This window comes from Lutjanus erythropterus, chromosome 2 (genome assembly GCF_056507025.1).
Source record: "Lutjanus erythropterus isolate fLutEry1 chromosome 2, fLutEry1.hap2, whole genome shotgun sequence".
Classification (NCBI taxonomy): Eukaryota; Metazoa; Chordata; class Actinopteri; order Lutjaniformes; family Lutjanidae; genus Lutjanus; species Lutjanus erythropterus.
The window spans coordinates 8,435,556-8,457,087 of NC_139318.1; the positions used below are offsets into that span (position 1 = coordinate 8,435,556).

At 39.6% G+C, this 21,532-nt stretch overlaps 1 protein-coding gene across 1 annotated transcript; it reads right to left on the reverse strand.

Moving 5' to 3' along the window:
• Nucleotides 1–208: 208 nt before the first annotated feature.
• Nucleotides 209–15,949, reverse strand: LOC146331143 (solute carrier family 41 member 1-like). Its single transcript, XM_084727375.1, has 10 exons — nucleotides 15,550–15,949; nucleotides 12,955–13,062; nucleotides 11,959–12,030; nucleotides 10,033–10,177; nucleotides 9,771–9,917; nucleotides 9,197–9,341; nucleotides 8,935–9,014; nucleotides 4,682–4,816; nucleotides 617–765; nucleotides 209–513 (listed from the first exon to the last, which is right to left on the reverse strand). The coding sequence occupies exons 1-10, from the start codon at nucleotides 15,742–15,744 to the stop codon at nucleotides 334–336; spliced, it is 1,356 nt and encodes a 451-aa protein (XP_084583501.1). The 5' UTR covers nucleotides 15,745–15,949; the 3' UTR covers nucleotides 209–333.
• Nucleotides 15,950–21,532: the final 5,583 nt, after the last annotated feature.

Below are 21,532 nucleotides of genomic sequence, written 5' to 3' on the forward strand. Positions count from 1 at the left end.
GGTTGAGAGCACAAAGAGCAGAGAATTAAAGGGAAACTTTTACTATGCACTTATGTTGATAATAGCAAACATACAAATGCATTTCCTGAGCACAGAATAGATTCGCTCAAAGTAAATTATTCTTTGCATAATAATTTGTCTATAAAATAAAATTTAAGCGCTTGCAAAAACATTTTGTTGTCCCATCACTCTCAGAGAAATGAATATAACGCCATACTTACCTCCTGTGTATCACTTTCCTTCTTAAATCCAGTGAACTTTACAGTGCGTTTCAGACACTTGTATAAAGACAACATAGAGTACATTCAGTGTGTACCGGACCACACGTCTGTGTCAGACTCCAGTCCCAGCAGAACTGAACATCAGGATCAGTCTGAAGCTCAGAGCCAAGAAGCCGGTCCCCAGCAGGTCTCCCAGAGCTGTGAGGTAGGGGATGGAGAAGTTGTCTGGATCCAGTCCCCTTCGCCACAGCCACTGCACCATCAGGCTGGCCACGTAGAGCAAAATCACCACCTGGATGATGACAATAGTTGGAGAATATCTCAGGTTGGTGTAGAACTCAGTTGTTAATGAGGTCTGGTAAGAGTATACAGAGCTTTTATAGAGTTTATCTGACCTGTAGCAGAGCCGCAGACAGGTAGCAGATGATGAAGGTGGGCGTCATAGCAGTATGGCCTCCGTGCAGGAGGTGGATGGTGTATAGGAAGAGAAGGTGACCAGGGACAACAAGGATGACCAGGACTCTGGCTGACTTGGAGTTCACATCTAGAGAAACAGAATGAGAAGTAACAAGATGAGTGTAAGAGTGTCCACTTTCAGTTCACGTGTAAAGATGTTCCTGTGTTTCTTTAGATTAACAGTTTTTTCCCGTATGCTGGGTTCTGTGTAGGTACTACATACTTTAAACGAGAAATTTAAAACAGAATTTTTGCAGAATGAGTTAGTGTCTGAAATAACTGACAATCTTGTAGAAGGAGTAGATGATTGTAACTGTTAAATTGAGCAAAATGTTAATGGAGTTTGGCAGACAGTGAGGCAGACAGCCACTTAACTCATTGTCAGATTGTATTTTCAGCACAGAGGACTTTTTTTCAGGATAACAGGCTAAACTGTACATTGACAGACAATTAACAGTTATAAACAGCTGATCATCATACAGTGGAGGACTCGTCATCACTTGTTACCATCAATTTACGAGGTTTACGAGGTTGTGTGCATCCTGTGCTATCGGTGCAGCCTGCCTGTCTCTGCTGTGTCTGGGGACGGGGAGGGCAGGGGAAAAACAACTTCCTTCAATAAGAGATCATATATTAAACAGAATTACAACCTATTTAATATACAATCATTGCACAACGCCATTGCACAATGAATGTGCAACGGCTACAGATTACAGTTAGCCTGCCTCTGTGTAAAGGTTACAAAACCTGTCAACCAGCAAAATGCTCACTAACATACCTCATTTACAAATTGGCATTTACACTTTTGTACAACTTAAACAAACTAAAAAACTGTTACCTTTAGACAGAGAAATTGTTTCCTCTTGTTTCTAGAGGTGTAAGAAAATTGATACACTTGAGTAATGTGATATTCAGTTTTGTGATACTGTATTGACTCTCAAAAACACTGTATTTTTTCCTGATATTATGATACATGGAAAGATTTGTGACAGTAGTTCATCTTGCATTTTGTTTTGAGCCCCCGATGGCTAGATAGCATTTTTGTTATCTATCTTCATAAATTAATCACACACACACACACACACACACACACACACACACACACACACACACACACACACACACACACACACACACACACACACACACACACACTATATTGAATGGTATTGTATTGTAAGATGCAATGCCAATACACATCCATACACATTTTCAGTCTTTGTTTTCAGATAAGCTAACCAGTTGTTGGCCATAGTCTCATATTTTCTTGATAGTTACTGATTTTCTCATCAAACTCTGCAAGAAAGTGCATTTCTCAAAATGTCAAACTATTCCTTCACTCATAATAAAAACAAAATTTACTGAAGAAGATCAACATGTAGATCTTTTTTTTATTACTCCCTCTGCCATCTGCTATTGCTTGAGGCTCTTGCTCGAGCTTAATTTCCATTTTGGAACTGCATCCTCATATTTTATGCCATAAGCGACCCAGGAGATTAACTACAACTCAAACCTGAGGGCACATCATCTCCAACACACACAGTAGAGGTCAAAGAGAGTTTTCTTGGCAGTTGTCTATTTTATATTTAATATACTACAAGAAGTTCTTAACTGGTAATGAAACCATCTCAATTTCATAATGATGCTTCTGTAAGACAGTGAGACCATGAGTGAGGAGGCTATTTCTATATACTTAATCTTAATGCCTGCCACAGGGTTGGATTCTCCTTTGAATGGTGTGACCTGTTTGCAATGTGTCAGTGTTAGACATGTCTGTGCAAAGAAAATGAATCCAATGGCACGTCTGATGTACACACAGTCACAGAGGGCTTTGTGGTTAATTTTCAACTGTCTCATGCTGGTTGCACAAAGTTTTAACAGTAGATCTACCTTGCGTAATTGTAGTTTGTGCAACACCACTCCAGACAGAACAGACACCAGCTACCTTCAGCAGGTTCAAAAAGAGTTGCCTGTGTAAATGAAAGATCTTCTGTACAGTACCACTAACTGTCATGACAGACAGAGCTTCATTCTAACTGGCACTGAGGCCATAATCACTTGTTGAAAAATTTATCATATTTTAGAGTGAAGTTATTGTTGCCATGACAACAATTAATTATGTTATGCATAGGCCATAACCAGTGGGTGATTTAAAAAAAAATCAAAGACCTCCTCCAGTAAAAATCACATTTTTAACCTTGTTAACATGTACATGGTGTGTTTTTCATGTGTTACAAGAAATAAGCAGTAAACACCATATCTGAGCATTTCCTGCTCCTGCAGTGAACAAGGACAGTCTCCAAAAAAAAAAAAAAAAAAAAGATTCAGTCAGGCTGGGTGTATGACATCATAAACCTAACGAACCAATCCTGTTAACCGAGGGTGTGGTGCTATAGATATTAGCAGGAGCACCCAGCCCTCAACAGAAGCCAGATGGAGCTGATCACCGTGAAACAAAGCAAAACGGAGGACAAGCCAGGTGCAGCTATTTAGGGGTAGGGGTGAGGTGTGTGTGGAGAGGGCAGGGACTATTTGCATATTCATGAATACCAGGCAAGTTATCAAGCTGCAAAGGTTGAACATTTTACCAGCACCAAAATCGCCAAAATGTCTGTTGAGTATATGATACTTCAGAATCGATATTCTAATGGTTGATATAAGTTGTTCAAAATTCCAACAGGATCATGACTGTTTGAGAAGAACCGGTGGCGTCTACGGCTGCAAGCTATTAAATGTGTTGACTGGACTGAGGACGCGACCAAAACTGCTCGTGTTTTCAGTGTTCCATTGACAAGCTGTTGTGGTCCGCCGCACTTCTGCTGCCAAAATGCACACGCAGTTTTCTCATTGTTTCCAAACTGTAGAAGGGGTCTATTACTTCTTGCAGAGCATTTTATATTGTTTAAAGCATGACTGGAGGTGGACTTTAACAGAGGGGACTGCCCAGTTGGGAGGGTTAAGGTCAGCCAGGGGTCTGGGGTGTATTTTCAGCAGCACAGATGCTACTGAATGATCATAGAAATATTATAAGAATAGTACAAGAATACCAGCAGCAGCAGTGTGTCATGATCTTCTCACTCTTCTGCAATTTCACGTTGCTACTTATCGTGTTGATCATGGAGGTGACACTACTCTATACAGTATATAGGCTAAATTACTGTATAGGACTGAGTAGTTATAGTACAACTGTAGAGTTTAGAGAATATTATAGATCCAAGACAAAACTGACACTGCCATGGATTTATCAATACACAACACAGTTAGACCACTGATATTTCAGATTTGAACAACCACAGTCAGATAAAAGATCTGGGATATGATGTGTGCAGATTGGCAAGTCTGCTGGTCATCTATACTTCATTCATCATTAACCATGATTACTGACTTGGCTTTTCATCTTCCAGTGCTTTAAAATTGTGAATTTGGCTGCTGAACTTTTTGGGGATTGAGGAGATGTCAAGGACCACTGTGGTGTGTAATGTTGCAGAAGACCTACTCATAAAATGTAAGGGAGTGTGGGGTAAGTTGATCTGGTGAGTAAGCTGACCCACCCCGTTTCTAGGAAATTGTGCGTGTACATTGTCATGCAACCATAAATTCACGAGGCACTCATCATGTCTATCAGACTGAAATTGCGAGAAGCACACTGGAGAGTTGGAAAGTATTTATTTACATAAACACAATTTCAAGTAAATGCTCGGCACAGCAGGTTTGATGGAGCTGGTTTTCTCAAGTGCGGCTGGAAACATGACTGTAAACAGGAAATGCACCGCAAAACCAAAATGAATGCTAAAACTGATAAAAGCTCAGTAGTGCTGCAGAGGCTGCAAACGATCTTCAGCTGAAGGTTGCTGCATTTCACATGTAGTTATTTGATTCATTAATACAGAAAACATTGATTTATGATACTGTACTATCACATGCCTGACTTGGTAATTATTTCTTGATCCAGAGCTACAGCTGAACACTGCTCCTTTAAATCGTGCATTTTTTTTGTATCTGACCTGGGGAGCAGAAGGTAGCACAGGGTCCAGGACAGGTCCCACTCATTTTAAATGGAAGAGCTCCAGGGACACTCCAGTAGTGGAGACAGGTGGACATCCTGCTGGCCTGGATGGCCACCAGATTTCCCCCTACGCCTGCATGGACATGGAAAATAGTGAATAGTGAAATTCAAATGGCATGATCATATACAAACTGTACTGCCACCATCAGCTGTTCAGCCTTTGTTCTCTCATTTTCTTGAGGCCATACAAGAAGCTGAGCCTTCACTATTGAATATAAGTGGAAACTCTTGGAAAAATGATTCACTGTCCAAACAGTAATTATGCCTGAAATGTATTCAGCAGTTATTCCTAACTCATAGGGTCCCACGGGGCTTTTTTCTTTGAGGGCTTGGAAAAGGCAATCTGGATGCTGAGCCATATTCATTGTAACTCTGCTCTGCTCCCCCTCAGGCTGATTTCATTAGAAGCAGAACAAAACCTCTTGGCTTGCAGAGGTTTGAAGCACATGGACCATTGCATTTAGACAGAAAGCAGGAGTGTTTCTGGCAGTGGTGGAATGTAATTTAGTACTGTACTTAAGTACAAATTTGATGTACTTTAGGTAGTTTACCTGCGTATTTGCATTTTATGCCACTTTATATTTCTACTCTGGCCTGGGAACCAGGACAAATCTACAAGCTCATGTTTCATTTGCGCTGGCAGACACATCTGGCCCCCCTCCTCTTCTGATAGATTTCAACCCGTCCTGGATGTGGTTCGGCCAATCACAATCATTTATCTAATATGGTGCTGGTTTGATGATTGTACAGAGAAGCACAACCTTATAAGCCGCGGTCACATCAGTATTCATCAGAAAATGACAATATCTGTCCTTTTTATTTTTCATTTCATTTCTATGTTGAAGTTTTTATAGGTATTTCTATAGACTTTGAGTAGCAGAGTGGTTCTACAAGCAGGTCAGTGCATCATTAGGTGGATTCAGAGAGTTACAAGGTTCTGTAAATGCATCGTGAAAACAATACAGCAATGCACTGATATTAGAAAATGTACTTTGTAATTTGTACTTTTGAATACTTGAGTATTTTTAAAGCAAGTGCTTTAGTACTTTAACTCAAGTAAAATTTTGACTGAGCAACTTTCACTTGTAGTTGAGTCATATTTGACATGGAGTATCTATACTTTGGCTGAAGTACTGGGGTTGAGTACTTTGTCCACCACTGGTTGTATGTCCATCAAACAGCCCTTAGAAAGTGAAAATGAACTGTCGGGCCATTTTGACTACATTTCATCACTGAGGGAAATATTGACATATGACCCCGACTTGACAAACTACAACATTAAAATGCTCTTACATATATTCTTTAATGATCATTTTAAAAAATCCTCAATAATATAATTATTACCCTGCAATCGCTTCCATGAGTAAATGTGACATCATCATGTTCAGCTCTGTATCAGTCCTCTGTGCTCTTCTGTAAAAACAGTCTCTAAATGAAGACAACATGTTTCTCACACTTAAATACCTTTAATTAAATTTCATCAAAGTCCTCACTTCATACATTCTGGAGTCTGAGTCGACACAGACAAATCTCTGCTCCTTTCATCTGGCAGCTGTGGTGACATTGCAGATAGGTGCTTCACCATCTGTTGCCTGGTGGGGATCTGCACTCTACTGAATGCACTCTTCTAGTTTATAAAAATATATAAATATAAATTGAAAATATAACGAATTATGCTTAAAAGGTCCAGTGTCTAAGATTTCTTGTCAGAAATGGAATCTAATGTTGTAATGTGTATAATATCAACTGAAGATAAGAATTGTTGTGTTTTCTATAATCTATAATCTATAATAATATAATCTATAGATCTTTTTACATTTTCACTGTCAGTGTTGTCCACTGCTAGATGCCATTAAATCCCACACACTGTTCCTTTGACAAGGCTTTTGCATTACTTTGATATTTAAAGTACATTTTGCTATTTCTATACTTTCACTTAAACTTTTGAATTCAGGACTTTAACTTGTAAGGGAGCATCTTTGGCCTGTGGTATTTCTACTTTGATTTACGTGGAAGATCAGAAAACTTCCTCCACCACTGCTCTCTGGTCAGCGGGGCAAGGGAGGAGAGCCTTGAATTGGAATGCAAATTCACTTCCTGTACTGGGATGGCAGTACATGCCAGAGTCTTTGGTAGCACCGAGGCTGGCAGAGATGCTGCACAAACGGGAGCCAGTGAATGCATAGTTGGCATTCTGATCAGGCTTGTGGTTTATGTAAAGACCATTGTTATTGCTCTCTACTTAGTATGCTGCTTTGTGGGCAACTAACTTGAGTCAGTGAAGATCTGGCCCCACACGCCTCTCTGACAGGGAGGAGACTGCTCGACAACTTCAGTAGCACTTTAATACTTCATGACTGATTCATAGCTCAAATTTGAGGCCGTTTAAATAATAATAGGATTAGCTGCTGGGCATCTGCATGCTCCGACAATTTCCATGTAACATCAATTGGCGAGAGGCTCTTTTTATTGACAATAATGAAGCTAATTATAAAGCTTAAACACTATTCTTCAAAGATCAGGACTGATGAAACACCATAACCCCAAATCCCTGCTCTGTTTACTCCCTCAGGAAAACATATCTGCGTTAATTTCTTTGCTCACAGCAATGTGGAGAAATGTCATAAATCGTTTCATCTTTAATTAAGGGATTATATCCACTAAAATATCTGTTAATGTCAGTTTCCTAATTTCTTAACTAGGAGTCTCTAAATGAGGATCCTGTCTGACAGAGTTCAACTGAGTATTTAAACACATGCCGTGCTGCTAATTCAGTGGTGGAAGATGTATTTTGATTTTGACTTTATTTTTCATTTCTTACCACTAAAGCATATGAATCCTATCATTTGTATGTAAATGAACCTGCACACCCAGAGTTTCACTTATGTTGTCTAATTAGTGCTGTGCTTGATTAACATCACCACTTAGTACAAGTACAGTGCAAGTACTGTTACATTACTAAAATACTGCTCAATTACAAGTAAAAGTACTGGTTTTAGAAAAATGCTTGAGTACAATTACAAAGTATTAATTTCAAAAACTACTTTTGAACACATGATGCATATATAATGATGTACAGTTATTCAATCAAAGAGGTTTCTGTTTCTTAAAATCACTTTAAATTCCTCCAGTCTCTGGTTCTGTTCTGCTCAGTGGCCCTCCAAACTAGTGTTGCAAATTTTGTGCATTTTCCTTAACCTGCAGTTGAAAACGCTGACATCAACATTGATTATTCTTAATATATACAGATAGATACAAAACACGTTTGTTTATTTCTCATTTTCTTTTTTTCATATAAAGTTGAAAAAAAAGGTCAGACAAAAACATGTCAAATGAGGTGCAATTACTGCCATTCCTACACTATTGATTAAATATCCATGAAAAGATTTTTAATTTGTTAAATTCTCAATGGTGATGAGTTGATTATTGATTAATCATTAACAACTGAAATCCTTAACCCAACCCTGTGCTAAGAATAGCATCCGCTAGTGAAGTGAAGGGGCATTTCTTTGTAATAGGAAAAAAGGTAAATCAATAACACTATTTTAACCCCAAATACAGCCTTTATAAGCAGCATGTAAATACCTACCACAATAAAACACTAGATAGAAATTGTAAGGAGTTATAAGGACATTTCTAAAAAATTAATTGTTAATAACCACTGAAAAACTGCCTCTGTGAAGTATCTGGAACTAGTGAATGTATAAAGAGTTAATGAAGATTTTTTTTAATGTATTATAGCAGAACTCCACTTTCTCTATACTTCTTTTTCACAGTCAAGACAACTGATATGGAAACAGATCATGACTTAAGAAGATTTGAATCTTATAAGCTACTCAATAAATTCCAAATTGTGACATTTAATCACCACTGAATAGTAGTTCAGAAATTCAGAAAGTCTTCACATTGCTCAAAGTCACTGAAGAATAAACCTTGGAAATGAACGTCTTCATAGTTTTAAACAACTTTTTTAAACCATCCAGTGAATATTTGTGCATTGTGTGAGTTAATAAATGCTGTATAACACAGATTATTATATTATGTTATCAAACATTCAAATATTGTACTGTAGTGTGTTATAAACCATTTGTATTTACATACTGTTTTGTATGTAGTGCTTTTAAAGGCTAAATAGGAGGTTAAAGTGTTACAGGTGCAATTATTTTTGCATAGAGTTCATGTTACACTCACCATTGATGAGTGGAGTGAACACAGCCATGCCTTCGTAGCTTGGATTGCTCACGGTCTTATCCAGAATCAGACCACCAATACTGGGAAGAAGACAACATACAGTATGTGAGTCTGAGTGGGACACATGTAAAAAAAAATGTTATTTATTTATTTAAATGAAACAGACATGTATTTTAATATTTTAAAAACACTGAGACCAGAGCATGAAAAAATACAAATTTGTTGGGCCCTCTGGTAGAGATGGTGTCACAGGTCGGCTCACCTGCTGATGGACATGGCCAGAATGACAGGCTGCCAGCCTGACTTTAGGACCTCTCTGATTGGTGGAGAGCGACGGGCAACAATGACCCACGCTGGGATAAGGAGCAGGAAGAAGCCACACACCGCAGGAGGCAGGTACCACATATCTGGAGGACAACACGGCACGGGACACACCTCTCAGAATCTTTTACTATACTTACTTATAAATACACATAATATAGAAAACTGGTGTTTGAATATTTTTTTTTGAACAAACACAACAAGGCAAGGAGATCCTGTCAGAAATGATGAGAGACAAGAGGAAGATGTTTAAGACGTTGGAATCAAAGGTGGACTCTGCTGCCCCCTGGCTGAAATACTACTCAATCACCTCTATATCGTTGCTATGCAGTTGTGTGAGTTTTGGTCATTGTTTGCTGAAAATCTGCTTTAAAGACCCCTTTACACTAATCCGGTTAGATTTCAACCTCTTTTATCAATAAACTAGTGTCCATACATGTAGCAGGTGCAGACAAACAGTGTTCTGACAGTGACTCATGGAGCGAGCTCTCTCAATGTAATGGGTGACCTCTGACCTCTGTAACAGAAAAAGAGACTGCTGACCCCAGCAAGCAGAGACAGAGTGGTGAGGTCTCCGAGGCTGGCAGCGATAGGCGTGGCCACATTATCTGGGTTGATGCCCACTTTTCTGGATCCAATAATGACTGCAACCATCACCAGACCTGACAAAGCACGAGAAGAAGATTTGATATAGAAGTTAAACAAGACAGTCAACTGTCCTCTGCGTTTTCTGTGTATCTACTGAGGCCTCTGCAGCAGTGTTTGTCTTTGTCTGACCTAGAGACAGTGCAGCGATGAAAGCAGTGGTGATGCTGCTGGCGCACAGGACAGCAGCCTGGGTAACATCCACTCTCCCTCTGGTCAGACCGCCGAGACCCACTGCTACAACCGCCGCCAGGAAGCCCACAACTGTGGCCTGGACCTGGGGGTGAAGGACAGACAAAACAGATATTTATCATCTTACATATTATCCATAGTACATATATATATATGTCATTATCCGTCTATCCACCCATCTGTTTACTCCTCTATATCTGTCTGTCTCAGAGAGAAGAGAAGGAAAGTCGATAAAACAGAGTAAAAAGTAGACTGTCTGGGTGCGGTGATTATCACAGCAACAGCTTGTTTGTTGATTCAGAATAACATTGACATTGTTTGAAATTGCTATAGCCAACAGGAGCTAGCTGGCTAATTGGCTGGCTGTTGACCTTGCTAGCTTGCTAGAGGCAGGGGACATGTGATTGGCTGACGAGAAAGAGGGTGGTGACAGCATCACTGTCATGAAGAGTGGAATCATGAAAGTAACACAAATAATGAGTAGAGTTTCAATAAATTCTAAAAATATTTCACACATCATTTTACTCATATCTCTTACACATTTGCTTCAAATTATTTATTTCATGATTATTTATTAAATATTGAACAATTTAGAGCTCCATACAAACACTTCAGTGTTTGTTGCTATTCATTATTATGTTTAAAATCAGTCTAATTTGACTGGAGGGACTCCACATCCAGAGTTCAACATCAGGTATTTTACCTACACATTGATAGCAAGAATAGAAGCATAGAAGAAAAAGCTTTTTTCGATCGCAATTCTGCCAAAGTGACACTGATGAAAACTAAACGATATCCCAGAGGATCTGAACAGGAGAGCAGTAAAATACTGCACCTGATCTAATCTTATTTCAGGGTAATCTCTTCTTATCTCCTTGATAGTCAGTCTTTAATTAAAACTACTCACCAGACAGCCTCTCCATCCTATTTTTACTCCACATTCTTCTGGTATTAGAAGTCGATAAGACTGAGGTCACCTAATTAGTTCTTTATCTGAAAATGTTGTTTCTCTGAACATTTGTTTGAGTTTTAGATGTGAATCTGCCAGTTCAGTAATTTTTTTTAACGTGAACTATCTTTGAAAGTGAATTGGTACACGTGGGCATGCACATATTAATCACCCACTACTCTGCTCACTTCACAATTGGGCTGCAAAGCCAGCCAATCATTTGCTTGGGAAATATAACTGAGAAATTAGGAATGCCAGTAGTTTCGCATTATTTATAGGTATCATACAATTTCTACTGCTCTTTCCCTTTAAATTTAAGTCTCACATATAATACAATATCAAATATTACTATGATAGCACCAAATAATTCTGTCAACATCATACTGATGAAGCCCCTTAATATGTGAGAATAAATTTGAGAAATGTGAGAGCAGATACTTTTTTCCATGTCTCTTCCCCTGTGAGACTTAACATCTTTACTGCACATATTTTAGAACATATAAGGTTTCCAGTCATTCCCAACTAATACTGACAAACACTACTGACTTTAAAAACTAAGGATTTTAGTGAAATGTCTTAAAAGTAAACACATAATATGTACCCTGCTTCATGTCCAAGCTAATAGAAATAATGTTTTGGCAGGCAAGGGAAGTGTAAGCCAGATTTTTTTAATTTAATGCTCCAATATCTTATCAAAATTAGCATTTGGAAACCATCTCCTGCTGTTATCTGTGTGTTTGATTGGCTGAGATGCATTAGTGAGGTGTTCTGAATGCGAGGACGATCTTATCTCGCCAGCAAAGCTTCTCGAGTTAAATGAAATTGTCTTGAAGCCAACAGAGATGGCACCACAGTGATTGAGAGTGTTATTAATAGTATGGAAAGTGGGTGGAGGTGGAGGTGGAGTACTGTGTCACCTGAATGAGAGCCAGATTACAGGACACCATCCTCCACTGCTGCTGAGCCTCATCCAGCTGGCCTGTGTTGGCCTGCGGACAGAAAGCAGTTTCATGTTATCACATTTCTCAATCACATGGTTAAGCAGTTTTCAAGTGTTATAATTGGCCTGACAAATGTTTGGATTTGTCCACAGTGTGCATAGCTAATGAGTTTCTATCACTCAGGCTGTAGTCAGGAGGTTGTTCAGTGAAAGTCATATGCTTTGATAATCAGTTATTATCTATGGATTCTGTAGTTATGGCAGTGGCTCCCTAAAACATGTAGTTTTCCTTGTCTTATGGGGAACTGGCTTCAAAAATTTGCTGATTTTAGGAAGCTGAGAGAATAATGGCATCACATTGTTCAGTCACAAACTAAAGGGGCAGCTCATCGCCAAAATCATGATGACATTTTTCCTCTTACATGTAGTGCCATTTATCCATTTAGACTTTTTTGCAGTGAGTCACAGAGTTTTGAAGTTATCGGCCCATAGAGATGTCTGCCTTCTCTCCTACGTAATTGCACTCAATGGCACTCTTTTTTTCTGCAGTAGAATCTACAGGAACTACATTCTTTCTACAAGAAAGAAATTACTTCCTACATGAAACTGCTACTGGGTCATCATTTTGGAGAGACACTGGTGTTGAGTTTTTCAAACAGATTTTTTTTGGGCTTGACTACAAGCCGAGTGCCATTTACTTCCATTCTATTGGAGAGGAGGCAGACATCTCTATGGTCACCATCTCAAAAAAACTGCAACTCTCATAAAAAAAAAATCTAGATGGGGAAATACTACGACAGGCCAGAGGCAAAATTTGGATTTTTCATTCTGGGGTGAACTATCTGTTTAAGAGTACACAGGAAGTGCTAATACCTGCTACCTACATACACAGTTATGCCAAGTGTGAGGACGTCATCTCTTCCTGTGTGTGAGTGTGTGTGTTCTGTATGTGCATGAGTGCGTTTCCACTCACTGCTGTTGACAGTCTGGATGCCAATGTCATCTCCAGATTCCCCTTCAGCCCCACCAGGGCTGGCACCAAGATAAACACCTCAGAGATCTCCTTAAATACCTCCCAGTGCTGAAAAACACCACAGTGGTCTTTTAATGCACCTTGTGGTCCAAATGAGAAGATACAAATAAATTGTTTGAAAATACATAACAGTAAAACCACCCTGTGAGAAACACTGTCACTTGCGATGCTTGAAGGAACTGCCAGACTCTTTAGATGCTAAATGGTCAACTAGGTTCTCTAGCTAGTGTCTTGACTGTGTCTGTCTGATGTGCAAGCAGTTCACAGTTGGTTTTTAGGGCTGTTTCTCTAAAAACATGACTGCAGTGGTCGAAAACAATGCTGTGATAGCGGTGAGAGTGAACCAAAAGGGTGAAGTTACTGGAGGACAGCAAAGCAGTGAGCTGAAACTCACTATAAATTCTGTGGCTGAGCAGAGCTACAGATTCAGGCGACAGTTGTCTTTAGGTTCATCATTATGAACAAGCCCTTTCACATCGTCTCTGGATACACTGTTATTATAGCAATATAAGTTACAGACACTTTAAATTGAAAGAACCTGCCAATGGAGGTCAATATTTCTGCACTGCAAGTGTTAATTATATTATTAAAACACACTGCAATGAGCCTCCAAACATTTGCCAATACTAAATGACCCTGAGACCATCTCCACGGCCTGAAAAACTACTTTCTAAATGACTGTCTAACTCTGAGTGATGTGGTCTGACATGAACATGTCACAATAGTTCTGCCACAGTTTAACTTATTTCAAAGGAGATTTTTCTGTCTGTGTAGTTTTGTCTGGGCTGTGAAAAATAAAAATGTAATTTTACATCTAGAGACAGGGTTTGCTTGACCTCAGAGTGATCAACCATATCTGTCAATAATACCTAGTTTTTTTTCTTCAAAACTAACATCACTTATTCAGTCATGAATATTTAATGTTACTGAGAAACAAAAGGGCTTTAAGACCGTTACTGAAGGCTATTATACATAATAGGTGCTATCATATATTAAATATGTTCAAAATGACTATCAGTCTGATTGTTTGACCAGTGAGTGTTCAGTGGTTTGATAAGTGCCTGTATTTCCATGCATCTCAGATGAAACCTAATCTGTCAGCTTTTTATGTTTCAACTAGCGGCTGGCCGACCTGCTGCATAATTCAGGGTGTCAGTTGTGTCGTGCTGTCGGCGAGATATTTACAAGAGGTTAAACAGGGATAAAGCTATTACGTGGCGCACTTCTGTCTGGCTTTGTTTCTGATGCTGCTGTCTGCCTCGCCATGTTTGTCTGCACAAGTAGTATCAGTCACTGGTTATGAAAGGACCAGATATTATCAGACGTGTAATTCTTCTGTATCATAACTTTTAGCCAAAAGTTGCTTGAAAGAATGCTTAGTGATTTATTTTGCATTTCACAACAGGATCTGTCAAAACTATTAGATGACAGATTCATTACATAAGCATCCCATTCATCCTTCATCTGCCTTCCAGCATCTCACCACAACTGTACCTCAAAGGTTCAAGTAGAGATGTTCTGATACTAGCATTCGAACAATATCTTGAATAAAACAATATTGCAATTTTAAAAAATTGTCAATACTATACTAGACAGCAATAATACGTACCATGACATTACATGTTTAATTATTTTATTTTATAAAAGGACTGCTACTGACTGCTGCATTGTTTTTGTTTGGCATTTTTACATATATAACTCCAATCTGTATTGCCAAATACAATTTGCGCCATTTTTTTGCACATGCTCAGATCAAGGTACCTAAGTTAAAAACAAATTTTATATGAATAAAAAATGCTGTGCACATTAGATGTACTATTTAAAGGCAAAAAACAAAAAAAAACAAAAAAAAAAACAATCCACAGACTGAAAATAATAACAACAATAATGCAACTCGATTATCACCTATGACCCATCAGAGGTGTGTGCCGGTGCATATGCAAAGACCCAACCATTTTCTGGTACCTTCTTATTTTCTAGTTATTTTGCTGTGATCAGGACACTTTACCAACCCCAAACATTGGAATCTGAGATACTGGGAATGAGGCTCAGCAATCAACTGTCTTTTAGCTCTGCTAGGAAAACATATTTATGGAAAATCTGACGGAGTTGGCATCTTAGAGAGTTGACAAAATTTTTAATTTTTTCATTTCACAGCACAGTTGTAGTGAGTAGACATTTTGTTTTTTAAAGTAGTTCTTTTAATGCCAATCAAAATCAACACTGCCATGTTTCAAAATGCCTTTCTGTTTTTTAAACGTGGACATAAGACAGGGGTCCTTTGGCTATAGTTAATGCTTTTTATGTCTGATTAAATCATGTTTTTGTACTGAATTGCTGTCTGGGACAAGGGTGTTTTCTGGCACAGAGCAAGTTAAGTATCGGAGGCTTTTCTGATACCAGTATCAGAACAACTGCACGCATGAACGCTGAATCAAATGTACCTTTCTAACATTTAGTGTCCTAACAAAGTGATATCAGTACAATTGTGTAATCTCACATGCACAGACACACTTTGAAGCACTTTTTCCATACTTGCACTATATCCATGACTATCCCAGCTGCCACCATGCCCAGGCCAGACACCAGGTATGGCAGCAGGACCTGGAACGCGATGCTCCACGAGCTCTCTGGCAGGAAGCCGTGGGTCGAGCGGGTCAGTCTGCACGAGAAGCCCCTGAGCTTCTTTCCCTGGAAACGCAGCTCCAGAGCCAGATGGGTCACCACCATGGCCGGTCCCTGTTAACCCATCACTGTCCGGAAAATACCGGTCGGGAGCGGGCAGTTTTTCTGTGCCACAAAATTTGGCTTCTGAACTTTTGCTCAGGCCAATTTGAGAGAGATGTAATAATCCATGTCAACTGAAGGAACACAAACCAGACACCTCACTCCAGGTTGTTTCAAAAGTCACAGGAGATGGTTTCTCTGCTGAAAGTTTTCCATAAAACTGCCACAGAGGGGGATTCAACAGGCTTGTTTTGCCCTTCACCTGTCACTCCAGGACTGGCAGGGCAGCAACACAAAGTACTTTTGCAAATGGTGGACGAGGCGGAGGGAACTGCTTTCATCCACTTGAATGGAACACACACACACACACACACACACACACACACACACACACAGGTCCACTTGACTGCAGGTCTGTGAGGCCTCTTATGACACTCTGCTTCTGACAGACCTCCACACACACACACACACACACACACACACACACACACACACACACACACACACACACACTCACTACAGCCATTCACACACACGCACACTTCCTCTCCTCATGCCTCACTCTTCAGCAGCCGGGCAGCCGAAGCAGAGCGCTGGAAGCCCGGTCTCTCGCGGGGCCTGAAGAAGGTCCAGGTTCTGTGGGACAAGGACATCCAGAAGGCCAGCAGCTTCTTCTCAGCCCTCCTGTGCTGCCATTCCTTCTCATCCTTCTCCCTCCATACTTCTTTCTCCTCAGCACTGTACTGTTGCCCCATGTGAGGCTCAGTGCTCTGGAGCCCCTTCCTCATCTTGATAAGGGGAATGCCGGGATGTCTGTCCAGGCTGCGAGCTGCGTGAGAGACACTAATGGATGGTGGCGTCTCGTCTGAAGAAGCACGGCGACTGTCGTGCGGCTGCCAGGGCTTCCCTCTGATTCCAGACGGATAGATGAGTCGTGACAGCGGAGGGAGGGACAAGACGGAGGACCGGGTGTATGTGTGTGTGTGAGAGTGTGTGTGAGTGAGGGGGATGATGCTGCAGACGTCTGCCTATAAACAAGGTGACCCGACTGTATCAGGACTCTTTCTGCCTTCAGTTTTCCTTCTGGTTTCTTTTCAGACTCAGTTCAGAGGAGACTGCAGTTGTGCTCTCCCCCCTCTGTGATAGCTCCACCTCTTGCTGCTCCTCGATGTCCTGCACTATAAGTGGGTGACGCACTCTGAGCAGCAGCAGGTGCTGTACCTGTCATGAACACGTGGTGCTGCTGCTGTCTGGAAAGGACACGGTTTATCCTCTTTGATTGGAGGAACCACACAGGCTGCCACTAACTGTCATCCCCTGGACTTTTCCAGTCTGTCAGTGTTTGCTACGTCACTCATGTCTGTTTTTGTCTGTCTTTGTTATGTAATTTGCTTTTCCTCATAAGAAATATCTGCCAAGATCTGGCAAAGATAGAAATCAACAGAATCTATGCTCACCTGTACTGCTGTTCTGATACTTTTTGGCCACTCTTTACTCCTTTGTTCACACTCTATAATGATACACATGTGAAGAACAAATGCCCATACACAACCCTTGGTAAGACCATGTCCTCACACACACACACATTAACAGAGATATGCACACACACACAAACACACACACACACACACTCACAAGGGCAGTGACTCAGCTGAAAAGTGTCCTTGAGACATGGCTTGGAGGGGGTTCTCACTCTCTGCAGCTCCCCCTTCTGACTTATGGTTGCAATCTGAATTGAGGCAACAGCTGCTAAAAACTGGAAAATGGAGGCTTATGGTGTTTGCTCACGCAGATTAAAGGAGTCAAATCACTCAATGGGACTAAAGGGAACTGTCTTTCCTATTCTTTAAGTTTGCCTTTTGTCTTATTTTGAGAAACTGACACTGGAAAAAAAAAAAACACAGTGGCAATCAATACAGTGTGAGAGGAGGTGAGATGCATCAACTTTTCCAGAATCTGAACTCAGGCGTCTACAGTCGCCACTGGTGAGGCAACCGTAAGAGCCTTTTCTCATTCCTGAACCTGACATTACTTTTCATATAATGCTTGGACTGGCCTCTGTCCAACTACGGTAGCAGCCAAAGCTTCTGTCAACATGTTTCAGTGTTAGTGATAATTCACTGCAGTACTCCTTTCAGTAAGTCATTAGACATAACAAAAAGGAGGAGGAAAACCCTTTAAAAAAAAAAAAAAAAAAAAAAAATCAGATTCCTTGCTTTTAGTCCAAATATGAGCCTCATTTTTCATTAGACATAATGGAGCCCCAAATAATATCTTAAAAAAAGAAGATATCAATATCTTAAAAAAAGAAAAGAAAAATTCATATGAATTAATGTAAATATGTGTAAAATATATTAATGGAATTAGTTTGTGAAACCATTTTGGAAATTTTGCACTTTTACAAAAATATTTTTTCTTTCATAATAGTGTTTTTTCCAGTGACACTTCTATTTTATGCCAGTTTTTAATTTATGATGTCAAACTTTTCAGAAACTCTTAAGTGAGCAAACTCAACAGCTGCTACAAGATTCACATCAGCTTCTGTTAGCTACAGCAGCAAATTAATTCTGGATCATCCATCAAGCTCCTACTGTAATAAAAACAATATGCACACAGAAACACACACATTAGCTAAACATGGATCCACAAGCTACCTACATATATACACATATTTTCCTTATCAAACAGAAAAATACACCTTCTACCTCCACAGTCCCATTAACCACCAACTCTGGTTTGCTTGAAATAAACCTGTAGTTCACCCAGTATGTGAAAATTCTAGCTCTTCTGTTGTCTGGCTTCCCTCTTGCTCCTTTCCCGCTTCACACCTGCCATGTCTTTGTCGTCCCTGGTGTCAGAGTCCAGGTCGGAGCTGTTGTAAATCACCTTGGTACTATGTTCTCTGTCAATGAACTGACCTCCGTCGGTCTCTGAGGCCGTGTTCACTGGGAGGGTCCTGAGGCCGGTTCTGTTGCCTGTTTGCCTGGCTCTGGGTATGGTGTTTGTTTGGAGTACGAATTTGACAGGCGAGTATAGCATTTTAATATTATTTATTATTATATTACTAATATTTATATCTGTCCAGTAATATTCAAACATTTGAGTCTGTGTGGCTTCCTGGGATTTTTTAGCAGATTCTTTTCACAGCAGATACTGCTGCCATCTTATTCTAAGCAAAATTGAGTTTGATTAACATTGAAAGTAGCAGCCTTCACTTCTATACTTCTGTGGTGTGAACAGAATTGACACATCACATGTCTGTAAACCCAAAATGAACACAGCGTACATATGGGGATCCTACTCTCCTCCTGTGGCTGGAGCTATGTTAGTTTTTTAACCACACATTTGTGTTTGTGTAGCGTTACTTTCTGAAGACCTGAATTACCATCACTCCAAATGGATGCAGGATACATGAGACAGGATGGATGAGTAGTGGTGCCTATCCATATCATAGTTAAAAGTAAGTATATGTCCGGTCTCTAGCTCTCAGACCTATAGTTCCCAAGATGTGAGGTTCACAGTTGGGGGGCTAAGCGGGTACATTTTGTAGCAGTTGTTGAACAAAGAAATAAAATGTCAAATTAAAAGTAAATGAAAGTAAGAATGATAAAATATCATTCTATTATAGAGTTTCTCCATTTATTTCCTAAAGTTTTGTTTCATCTAACAGTTTATTCATATGATTTATTCAATACTGACCACAGAGGTTCCACAAACATAGAATTTAATATTAAATTTTAGAATTTGAGAGATGAGATGAGATGAGATGTAGGGTTTCCATAACAAATTAACTACCTGTTTCTATTACTCAGTGTGCCTAAATTCACAATTAATATGTCTCCTTATTGTGGCCTTGTTTTCCACTTTATGCATAGCTGCACAACACTAAATTAAATTCATGTGTAGATGAACTTTATCTGTGAAGAGCTGTGTATTTGTTCCCATGGGGCAGGGTCACTTAGACCCGTTAGGTCACTGTGACTTTCAAACCCAAACCAGCAGCAGCAGCAGCTCACAGCTCAGTCCATTGACCTCAGAGGACATGAGGAGACATCAGGACTCCGAGAGATGAAGACACGGATGGACAGATATGCTTATCTTTTTGGCAGTCTTCCTCCCAGGTGGAATAATTATCTGATCATGTTCCTGTTACTGTGCGCTCTTTACTAGTAAGACTCCAAATAATCTAATCTCTCTCACTGCATCCGTTACCAAGTACACTGACATTAATGTAAAAAAAATAATTCAAGCAAAGACTTCCATGTTTTTGCCTTTGAATATGATTTCTGTTGCAGATAACCTTGGACCTGTCCTACTGTTGTTCAGACAATCTGCACTGGTGTCACAGAGCTGTGTGATTCAACTGTCACTGACCTGCACCTGGTCCAGCAGCATGCCGGCCGTCACCATGCCCAGCCCAGCCAGCAGGTATGAAGGCAGCACCTGGAGACAGATCAGCCTGGATGACTCTCTGGAGGAAACGTGGAGCTTCTCTTCCTCAGGACAACTGAGATTCATGTCTGGTCTGCTGTCAGCTGCCAGCTTTCTGTGCTCATTCAAACCAAACTGCTGCCAACTAGAAGAGCCTGAAACTGTTTGTTTTTCAGTCTGTCAACCTGTAATGCCCTGTTCTATCTACCTCCATGGTCATCACAGACTTGATATCATGTAGAAATTATATTATTGTTTACATATTTGATCAATGATGACAGTTCAGTACTTAATACTGATTTAGTATTGAAACAGTCAGGTTCTCATTTTGTAAGATGGTAAAAGAACTATTCAAAATCTTAAGAAATAAGACAAAATAAATGACTATTTAACAACTGAACTTTAACATTTAAAACTACTACTTTAACACTGAGACTTTTCCAATAAAGAATGTATTGAGGTCACATTATATTAGTCATTTAAAGCAGTGGCAACACTGTGGCTGCAGTCTTGATAAATGTGAGACAAACATTAGCTGTTAGTAATTTTTAATTGATTTTAATATTCCTACTGTATGGGAACATGAATTGTGACTTTTTGTGAACCACTAGATGGCATAAATACTCCCCACAAAACAGAAATCAGACCTTTCTCTCTCTGAAATATAAGACCAGGAGGTCAGTGGTCTTGTAACACCCCCTAAATGTGTTTTCTTTTTTTAAAATTATATTTATAATTTTCCATAAAAAATACTTGTTGCTTTGATGTATGAACATTTATGCAAATGTTACACTAAAAAGTTTGTCTTGAAGCTGTTTGCAGTTTCATCTGGTAGGCCGTTCCAGATGGAGTGACAGTCAAATCTAGAAAATTTTACAGCAAATGGAATTTTTAGCTGATAATTTATGTGTCATAATATGTGAAATACATAATATGGCTGCATGATATGGCAAAAAAGGTCATATTACTCATTATTATTTGACTTAAACTGTGAAAAATCTATCACTCCACAACTGATCATATCACAAATCACAATTTTCGTTTGCACTGGGGAAAAAACACTGTTAGCATCATGATGACGTTATATTTGCTGCAGTCTGGACCAAACATCTGGAGAACAAGATTTTTCCTTTATCAAAAAATGTCAGGGCTCTAAGATTTGGATATTGCACTTTGCCATACTGTGAGTTCAATAATATTGTGATTAGTTGTGCAGCCCTAACACATACTTTCATAATGACACACGACATGAGCTACTGCCTACTGCTGTTTATTAAGATAACTAATGGACTGTTTTTTTTTAGCAGCAGACATTTTTACATGCAATAGCAGACCAAACACAGGTGTTACCAATGAATCT

What these genes read in the sequence shown, in the direction of transcription:
- LOC146331143 (XM_084727375.1), bottom strand. Translation starts at nt 15,744, where the DNA reads ATGGTGGTGACCCATCTGGCTCTGGAGCTGCGTTTCCAGGGAAAGAAG. An exon ending in CATCGCTGCACTGTCTCTAG is followed by an intron (nt 9,918 to 10,032) that starts GTCAGACAAAGA and finishes GTGCTTTGTCAG; the next exon opens with GTCTGGTGATGGTTGCAGTC. An exon ending in TGCTACCTTCTGCTCCCCAG is followed by an intron (nt 766 to 4,681) that starts GTCAGATACAAA and finishes CTGTTTCTCTAG; the next exon opens with ATGTGAACTCCAAGTCAGCC.